Source organism: Aplysia californica, unplaced genomic scaffold (genome assembly GCF_000002075.1).
Source record: "Aplysia californica isolate F4 #8 unplaced genomic scaffold, AplCal3.0 scaffold01603, whole genome shotgun sequence".
Classification (NCBI taxonomy): Eukaryota; Metazoa; Mollusca; class Gastropoda; order Aplysiida; family Aplysiidae; genus Aplysia; species Aplysia californica.
Window position 1 is genome coordinate 6,122 of NW_004798873.1, and position 10,897 is coordinate 17,018.

At 41.9% G+C, this 10,897-nt stretch overlaps 1 protein-coding gene across 1 annotated transcript in view; it reads right to left on the reverse strand.

Annotated features, from left to right (window-relative positions):
• Positions 1-9,119: 9,119 nt before the first annotated feature.
• The window catches only part of LOC118479057 (microtubule-associated protein 9-like), a gene marked incomplete at its 5' end in the record, with an annotated part of 11,284 nt that continues 9,506 nt past the window's right edge, over positions 9,120-10,897 (reverse strand). Inside the window, 2 exon segments of the mRNA XM_035973653.1 lie at positions 9,120-9,292; positions 10,316-10,425. Coding sequence (XP_035829546.1) covers positions 9,289-9,292; positions 10,316-10,425 — 114 coding nt within the window.

The following is a 10,897-nucleotide window of genomic DNA, read 5'->3' on the forward strand; positions in this document are numbered from 1 at the left end:
AGACAGTAGAAACCTTTTGTTTGTTTGGTTGTTTGATTTGTTGTTTTTTGTTGTTGTTGTTGTTGTTGTTGTTTTGTTGTTTTTTTGGGGGGGATGTTCTTTAAAAAAATATTAACTGCTTGTTTGTGGGTGTTTTGTTGGAGGGGGGGGGTGATTGTGGGGAGGGGAGGGGGGTGGTTGTTTTTGTTAGTCTGGTTGTTGCTGGGGGGTTTTCCCTCTCCTATATCGGGTGTTTTTACACCCCCATCGACACACTTTAGGTAACATGTCCCCGTGGTTTTATGCACCCCGCATAATTTAGCAAAATTTAATCATTTTTTGCATAATTTCTGATTATTTTCCTTTCTCATTCTTTGTTAAAATCAACCGAATCGCATAATTTCACATTTTTGGGCTCAGCTTGCATAATTTCAGAATTTTTCTCGCATAAAACGACGGGCACAGGATACGTTAGGAGGCGGGTCAGGGCCAACCCGGGTTGAGAGGGGCCCAACATCTCTCGAGTCCAACATCTCTCGATAAACATTCTCCGAATTCGGGAATCACCAAAATCCCCGGCCGATACAGTGCTGTGTTTTAGTTTTTTTAGTACGAGTTTTCCGGCAACTCAGTAAGGTCATACATAAGTACTGAAGATTAGAGGTGCTACAAGACAGTAGTAAACACAAAAAGGAGGAGGAGGGAGAAGGACGATAGCTTTTGATAGGAAACAAGGAGCAAACCACACCAGAGGACCCGCCAACCACCCACTCACACAGTGTTGTGTGAATCTAGCTAGGGGCTCTTAATAATAATAATAATAATAATAATAATAATAATAATAATAATAATAATAATAATAATAAATAGCATTTGTATAGCGCATATCCCCGCTCAACAGCAAGCTCTATGCGCTTTACACTATATTATTACCCCAGCAGACCATAGACCACTCCGAAACATTCTCAGCTTCCGCGGAAGCATACAGTGCAAGCTGCGGATTTCACGCGCTCAAACACTATCAAACTAACAAGATCTTTCGCTGTCTATAGCTGGGTACCCATTTCCACCTGGGTGAAGTGAGGAAAATTTGTGCAAAGTGCCTTTCCCATGGACACAACGTCGAGCCCCTGACGGGATTTGAACCCACGACTTTACGGTTGCGAGTCCGAGAGCCTAACCACTAGACCACCGACGCCACATTCAGGGCACAGTTCTTTAATCAGCGTCTGAAGTCTTAGTTAGCATGTCCCCGTAGTTTTATGCAACCCGCATAATTTAGCAAAATTTGATCTTTTTGGGGGGCATAATTTCTGATTATTTTCCTTTTTCATTTTTTGTTAACATTAACAGAATCGTATAATTTCACATTTTTGGGCTCAGTTTGCATAATTTCAGAATTTTTTTTGCATAAAACGACGGGGACAGGATAGCGTCGCAGGCGCAAGACCCGAGTTTGATTCCTGGCAGATTAGAATCTTGACCAAGTAGTTTACCAACACATGCAAGCAGCACCACCGACTAAGACAATGCAGTCATTTTTTGGCCTCCAAATGTGCTTTTAATATCCTTTTAAAATTAAAATGTCCTTATTTATCTCTCCTCCATTTTTGTACGTCACTCTCTTTTGTTTTTGTAAAGTGTTTTACGGCGCTCGCAACTGCATAAGGTCATATGAGCGCGCGGGACACACCTAATATTTTCAGTTGGTAGGAAATTTTGAATTTTGCCCGGGTGGCGGCCGAAGCCGACTCTTATCAATTTTTGACCACCAAGGGATCTTTAACGTGCGCAACTTGCACACGGGCCCTCCGAGATTTGTCGCCCTTGTCCGAGAAGGCTAGGTTTAGATCTTTCCTACCAGAAAGACAGCAGTAAGACGGAGCCAAGGAGTAGCAGTAGAAAGGCTGCAGAAAGAATCAATCAGGAGCACAGAAGAAGGGGCAAAGGAGGTGAGGGGGTGGGGGCAGGAAGAGGAGACGAAAGCAGACGACAGAACATTGCTAGAGAGCAGGAAATGAGGTGAAAGGAGACAAATTTAGAGAATAAAATTATTCGGTCGCTACCCGGATTCGAACCCGGAACCTTTGAATGAGAGGCCAACACCTTAACCTCTAGGCCACGAGAGCCCCCTGTCACTCTCTAAAAACACCCCAATCTTCGACACAATGCGTGTCATATGACCTACTTGTATTGCAAGTGCTGTAAAACTTACTAAATTCTAAAACAAAAGAAGAGGCAATAATATAATCTAGAATAGCAGCTTTATTCTGATCCATTCAACGTGAGTACAGTACATTCTGATCCATTCAACGTGAGTACAGTACATTCTGATCCATTCAACATGAGTACAGTACATTCTGATCCATTCAACATCAGTACAGTACGAGTCATCCTTCCATAGACGGAAATCTAGTCAATCACTGACATAGTACAACGTGCACACGAACATGTACTACATGAACCCTGATTCTTGTTCCTACTAATATAGAGATGAAAAAGAGTACCGGTACACAAAATTACAAAAAGGTAATCTATATACTTAAAATCATACTCCACTAAGGTTAGATTTATATAACATAATATGGGGAAAGGAAAAATTTGTCCAAAAAACATGAAAGTGAAAGTAACATTGTGTAGAAGAGAGTGTTATTGAGAGGATCTCGACTGACTTCACTTGCAAGTGATTGTTCCGATACTGGGAAAACAAACTCAAAGATCAAGGAGAATAAAATAACGAACGTCTATTTCTTTAATTTAAGCTTTACAATTTTCACACAAGGAGTGAGACAAGAAAATTACCGGAGTTTTGTGGTGCAAGGGTAAAGCGCTTTACAGCCACACGCAGGAGACCCGAAATCGATTCCCCGAGTGGACAGAATCTTTGCAGGGATGCCAAATGATTTATTTTTAAAACGGAAAATGAGCGGAGCATCACATCTCACCTAAACCGAACCTTGTAAAGTTTTTAAATGAGCAAACAAAAGCATAATTCTCTCTTACCTCTCCCCTTTTTCAACTGATGAAAAAACCCGGAAAAACCCGGACATTTGGCATCCCTGTCTTTGTTATCGAGTACCTCAGGATGGCTCTCACAGGAAAGCTCTCACAGGAAAGCTCTCACAGGAAGGCTCTCACAGGAAGGCTCCAAGCCTGCCTCGTAAATTATGATCTAAATTGTGCCGACACTGGGGCGTAAAAAAAACTTTCATTAAAAAAAACCCAAACAAAAAATTGTTCCTTGAGTTTGTCTCCCACTCAATGTAACACAGCTCAGTTCATAGAAAATTCTTCAAACGAGCTACACTTTGGAAAATCCCAAGTTATAATGATCAACGGAAGGATTCGAACATCAGTCCTCAGTGCACCATGGCATGGAACCAACCACTGCACCACTCACTCTGCCACAGACGCCAGGAACAAATCGATGAATCAGGACAACCCTCAGTGACCACTGCACACCGGGGCTTTACTCGAGGCCATCTCATTTTCTGCGTACGTTTTGAGTTCACGGTTTGAGTCGCCCGATATCATGTCGTGTTCCTCTGCAGGAGCACCCCTTTTAACTTATTGCGCACGGTTTGATTGCATGAACTTCTCCAAAAGTGGTGAATAGCACGAATTCAAGTCACGAGGGAAAAAACCCTCCCAAACCCCCGGTATACAGTACTACTGAGGGCACAAGTCTCAAGAATGTCCTGCCCTATCCATGTACTACATCTCATTCTGTATAATGGACGGGTTGTTGTTGGTGAGGTTTCATACAGAAATTCCTCTACTAGATAAATAATGAATTTAAAAAATACTTAAAAGGGCAGTATTATATTATTATATTATATATATATTTCCACCAAATAAAAATGTTGAACTCACGTAAGATGAGTCAATAAAAAACATGGACGGTTTGGAATTGTTTTAAAATAATGATAAATAGCATTTGTACAGCCCATATCCCCGCTCAACAGCAAGCTCTATGCATTTCAGAAGATATATAATTACCACAGCAGACTTAAAAACATTCTCGGCTGCACGGGAAGCATACAGTGCAAGCAACCGATTAAATGCTTAAACAGTAACAAACTGACAAGATCTTTCATAGTCTATAGCTGGGTACCCATTCCCACTTGGGTGAAGTGAGGAAAATTTGTGTCAAGTACCTTTCCCAAGAGCACAACGTCGGACCCTTGATGGGGTTCGAACCTACGATCTTTCTGCTGTTACAAGCCCAACAGTCTAATTACTAGACCACCGACGCTGATCTGGCCAGCACCACGTCACCAGCACAATACAGCAACAGTTAGTTAGTGAACCTAGGGCGAGAAAAATCTCAGCAAAAATATTCCAGAACAAGAGGCTTGTCCGTGTAAGGCAGATATATGCTATATACAGAGACGCAAGCCAAACAGAGGGCAACAGTCTTTTTCTTGTTTGTTTCAGTAACAGTTCTATGGCGCTTGCAACACAACTTGGCCATATATCAGTGGCTGGGATTTGAGGCGTTACTTGAGACTAACATACAAAGGAAAGGAGGATAATAATAATAATAGATAATAGATAGCATTTGTATAGCGCATATCCCCGCTCAACAGCAGGCTCTATGCGCTTTACACTATATTATTACCCCAGCAGACCATAGAACACTCCGAAACATTCTCAGCTTCCCGTGAAGCATACAGAGCAGATGTTTGATCAGGGAGAAGGAGCACACCTCAACAGAGCACACTCCAACCACCCACCAATCGACTTTGTACAAGATATAACAGACATGTAGGCTACCTAAGGGTGCAACATAAATTATTGTCCATCAACCACAGCTGTTGACTTACAGAAGACATTTTTTTAAAATCTAGCAAAGTTCTCACATCTCTTAAGAGGAATTTGCAAAGACAAAATACAGGTGTCATGGCAGTGGTATCAGATACTCTTCTATGTTGGGCATATGTCTGACGTTTTTTGGAATCATCCTAACGATTCTTCTTTTGTCTTGCTTTTGAAGGGGAATAAAAATACCTATCTATCATGAAAGATGTTGAGATAGTTGCGACTGACGGAGGTGGCATTCCCCTCGTAGGTGGCATTCCCCTCGTCATAGAAGTACAATTACTGAGAAAATGGCCGCCAACGTTTGGTGACTTCCAAATCTTGAGTGTCCTGGAAATCTACAAATTAACATTTTTGCTGCCTTTGATCAAGTTTCTCTCCATAAAAAACCCGCACAGAAAAGGGTTTTTATGTGTTGGGGCCACCCGCACTGCCCCCCCCCCTCCCCTCTCACACACACAAGAAAATATAAATTCGATCAAAATTGTCCAAAGGAGGAAAAAATGCAGGTTTCTTCCGATCCATTATTTTGACGAGTGTCTGATATCACCACCATGACACACAAACGGTTTGTAAAGACACACCTCTTCCTCCTTTACACACAAGGACACACCTCTTCCTCCTTTACACACAAGGACACACCTCTTCCTCCTTTACCTGTCCCCGTCGTTTTATGCAAGAAAAATTTAGAAATTATGCAAACTGAGCCCAAAAATGTGAAATTATGCGATTCTGTTAATTTTAACAAAGAATGAAAAAGGAAAATAATCAGAAATTATGCAAAAAATGATCAAATTTTGCAAAATTATGCGGGGTGCATAAAACCACGGGGACAGTCCTTTACACAGAAGCATATCATGTACACACATTCTGCACAACACAAAAATGTCATTTTCTTCATATATCTATCTCTGCTGGCCTTCAGCAAGTTTTATCACAATTGTTGGCTTACACCAAGTGCACACAACCAATCAAATTCATTCGATCGAGACGGGGCCAGCCAGATTTTTCTCCTCGGTGGGGAAAAAGCTACCATTTCGGAACAGTTCGACCAAATTTCAACCCGACTTTCAAATTCAAATCTTTCTTTTTTTTTTTTTTTTCAAGGTAACATGTCGAATCAATCGTATTGTGTCAAAACTGTTGGAGGCTTTTTGCCCCGCCAGGGAGGGCAATCTATCCGGCCTCGAGTCAGTTCAACTAAATCTCAGCGGCAGAGGGCACTGGGAATGACAGGGTCATAAACAACAGACCGCCACAGAAGTTAATGTCGCGCTCCCACAACATTCCATGAGATCTCGACATGAATCACCACCACCATTATGTACAAGACAAACAAACAAAACAGTGCCAGACAAAAGAAAGAGGGCGCGCTCATATGATCTCAGCAGTTGTGAGCGCCGTAAAACCCTATACTACTACTACAGATGCTCTCGGTGATCCCAGCAGTAGATGCTCTAAGCAGGCAGCCACCACATCGCTGTTTTATGGTCAAAGGAGCATCAGATCAACCACAGTCACTCTGGCTTGACAGTACTGAGGAAACTCTCACTCAAAGTGGACAGTACTGAGGAAACTCTCACTCAAAGTGGACGACAAAAGCAAAAGATGAGAACCATCCTCACACAGCAAAGTCCACACTCACCTCAAGATTGAACAAACTTAGAGGGACATACAGAAAATAAAAACAATGAGGAAAAACAATGAGGAATGTGCATGAAACGTCAATGTAAGACAGGCGTAGTGGTACCAAATAGGGTCAGAACAACAAAAACATCAATAACAAAAACAACAACAACAAAAACATCAACAACAAAAACATCAACAACAAAAACATCAACAACAAAAACATCAACAACAAAAACATCAATAACAAAAACAACAACAGCAAAAACATCAACAACAAAAACATCAACAACAAAAACAACTACAGCGAAAACATCAACAGCGAAAAAATCAACAGCGAAAACAACTTTTACCAACAAAAAACATACACATAAACAACAACAACAACAGCTACAACAACAACAACTTGAAACACCAAAAACATAAAATACAAACAGCAACAAGAACAACAACAACAACAACAACAACAACAACAACAACAACAACTACAACACTAACAACAACTCACAATAACAGCAACATTTTCTATGTATCCTTCCATCTATTTCATAACCTTACAATAAGATTTGTCCTTGTCTCTCTGTTTCAGCAAAATAAAACTGCCACAAACTCAGCACAGGGAGAATTAGGCCTACAGCAGCACAGCCTGTTATTGACCAGCGGAGTTGAGCTGTTTTTCTTTCTACAATTCCTGAGCGTTACTTCAGCGGCCGGCCTGCCGACATTTTTAACTCTCTTTATCTCCGAGGGGGGGGGGGTAAACCCACCTTGCCGGGGGCTCGTTTTTGGCACTAAATCTAAAAATGACAAAATCGTCACCAAATTGGTCATTAAATCAAAGCAAGAGAACCTATTTTGACAGTTCTTTTTCTTAATAAGAATGAAATCCCGACAAAAGAGACCTGTTTTCAGCAACTGACGAAAGTAATTTGATGTCAAAGTCGTCGTAAAGGAATGTGTCCGAGCTGCAGTCAGCCACTCACTGGCACAATGGTTCCGACCACGAGTCGCTGGAAGCGGTATGCCGGAGATAATAAAAATAATAACAACACTCACAATAACAGCCAAATTGTCTAAGTATCCTTCAATCTATTTCATAACCTTACAATAAGATTGTCCTTGTCAGATAAAGAGTTAAACCCCAGTCAGGAACAGCCAGAGTGAGGACATCAGACGATGTGACCACAAACAGTCAGGAACAGCCAGAGTTAGGACATCAGACGATGTGACCACAAACAGTCAGGAACAGCCAGAGTTAGGACATCAGACGATGTGACCACAAACAGTCAGGAACAGCCAGAGTTAGGACATCAGACGATGTGACCACAAACAGTCAGGAACAGCCAGAGTGAGGACATCAGACGATGTGACCACAAACAGTCAGGAACAGCCAGAGTTAGGACATCAGACGATGTGACCACAAACAGTCAGGAACAGCCAGAGTTAGGACATCAGACGATGTGACCACAAACAGTCAGGAACAGCCAGAGTTAGGACATCAGACGATGTGACCACAAACAGTCAGGAACAGCCAGAGTGAGGACATCAGACGATGTGACCACAAACAGTCAGGAACAGCCAGAGTTAGGACATCAGACGATGTGACCACAAACAGTCAGGAACAGCCAGAGTTAGGACATCAGACGATGTGACCACAAACAGTCAGGAACAGCCAGATTTAGGACATCAGACGATGTGACCACAAACAAAAGTACATCAAGTGGGCTGGGCGGGGAGGGGGGGGGGGGGTGGTTGAGGGTATGTGACGAGAGTCTCCAATTCCTGACTGCTGAATCCTGTACTGTCCTGCGACATTTTGGACAGTTTGCTACCTCAGAAGGTTCTATCTGACATTTTTGGCCATTTTGAGTTACTAGAACCGTGCGGTCAGAAACCAAATGTTCTATCAGCTCCGTCAAAATCGTAACAATACTCAGGGTCGCTATCCTGTCCCCGTGGTTTTGTGCACCCCGGATAATAAATTATCAAAATTTGATCATTTTTTGCAAAATTTCTGATTATTTTTCTTTTCTCATTCTTTGTTAAAATTAACAGAATCGAATAATTTCACATTTTTGGGCTCAGTTTGCATAATTTCAGAATTTTTCTAGCATAAAACGACAGAGACAGGTTATCAAGACATTCAAAGAATTGCATTCGAAAAAGCTTGACATGTTGTGAAAGTCCAATGTTTTACGTCAAATTTCTCAAGACTTCAGTACTGATCAGGCAGAACTTCCTTCTTCTAGGGTAGAGAGTTGTCACGCCCGCAGTGGTCTCCCCCTGTACGTGGCATATATATGCCAGTTCAAACCAAATTCCCGTACACGAATCAACAAAAGTGGAGCTCTATCTTACACTTCTTCATCTTGCGTTGACTGTCCACAGGGGGAGGTAACCCTCCAACAACAACAACAACAACAACAACAACAACAACAACTACAACAACAACAACAACAAAGACCTCCACTCCGTTCTATCTGCCCTTCTCTGTGTCCAGATTGTTCCTGTCCGCTCTGTGACGTCATCTCCCCACCGTCTTTCTGGTCTTTCTCTTGATCATTTTCCTGTTCTTGGTCTCCAATCAGTGCATCTTTTCCTTCATCTGTTATCCTTCATTCTACAAATGCCCATTTCCACTTTTGTCGCAGCACAAATCTGGGGATATCTACAACTCCTGCACCTTTTTTTCCTCGTAATTTTGTGCACTTTATTTGACCTTCTATCCTTATACCTAACATGTGTACTTTTCTATTATTTCGTTAACTTTCCCTGTGCCTCTCCTCACTTCGTTTCTCTCTCTCTCTCACCTGCTCTGGCAACAGACTCCACACACACCCAGACACAAGAGTCATCTTTTCATCAACTGTGGGCATATCACACTATTAGTGAACGGTTCAAAAACACGTTACAAACGGGGCATGAAATGGTCGAACGAGTCAGGGGTCACAAACACCCTTTTCCAACACAGTACGGTCCTATCAAAGACTGAAGTTTGCTTCCTCAAATAAAAACCCAACAATCGGCCAAAAGTGAAAAAGTCAGAAAAATCCCAAGTTTATACTCAAAAATCACCTTGCAATTTTCTCTCTTCAGTCTCCGGCACCTACTTCACTCCCTCGCCACACAACCACTATCTCCGACCAACAAGTAAATATTCACAAGTCGTCTCAAATTTCTAATTTCGCCTTTCCCCGACAGACTGGCGACGTTGCTCAACAACTGAGCTCAACCTCCACACGGGAGCAGAATCAGCCATCACAATGTCACACAAGACAAGCACGGCGGAAAGCTGTTCCATTGTCCTAAGCCTCAGCCCAAAAACCACATTTGTCTCTCAGGAAAGAGAAAAAAACTGCTAGAGCTATAATTCTTTTTAAAAATGTACGTATCTATTATTTATTTTTTTTGTTGCTTATTTCCAACATTTAGAATTTGAATTTCAACAAAAGATTTCTTGGGCTCAGGCAACCCATACCACAGATTAACAATCTGCAATGAAAAGAATGTTCAAAACTTTGGGTCAAGTCCAGTTACCATGTGGGGGACACACAGCTGAGCCATGGTGGACACACAGCTGAGCCCAACAACACTTCTCTGTGGCAGCCTTAAGCAAAGAGACACCAAAGCCCAGGGCAAGAACACAAATCTCCTCATTTTTTCACCTCAGATCAATCTCTACCATAGAACAATTTATTAATGGACAGCCAAACGAGCCTGGAATATGTAATAAAGCAAATACAATAGTACACCATTTTTTCTTTTACATCTGAGCGCAAGGTGAAACTATCTGTGTGACATTTAATGTACCGTTACGTAAAATCTCCCAGAATCCCCAACACACAAAACAAAAATTAAACAGACACACGTAAATTCCTGAAGCAATCACCTTCCAAAAGGAATCGTCTTGCTGGCAGGGGACCACGCTGGTTTGTATTCGTCCTCTCCCATCAGTCGTCTCTGCTTCGCTCTCTTCTTCTCAAGTTTTGCCTGCTTTTCCTGGGAGGCATAGAGAGACAAATTATGGGTGAGCAATTCTTCCAGTTTAGTTTAGTTTTAGTACGAGTTTTGCATTTCTTGCGACACAAAAGTCAGTAGATGAGAGGTTTTGCTAGAGAGTTTTTGGTAAGAGTTTTGCATTTCTTGCGACACAAAAATCAGTAGATGAGAGGTGTTGCTAGAAAGTTTTTGGTAACAGTTTTATGGTGCTTGCAACTCCATAAGGTCGTAAGAGCGTACTAGAGAGTAAAGTTTTTTTGTTAAAAGGAGGAGAGATAAGGACGATAGATGTTTGATAGGAAAGAAGGAGCACACCATAAAAAATTATTTCCCAATCCGAGTTGCGACAATAATCTAAAAAATATCTCTCATGCGTGTAGTTACAATACAACCTGCTCTCTCGGCCATCTGTCCAAGACAAAGAAGCCGTGCAAATGACTACTTCCTACCCTCCCTCTCCCCTACCCCCCCA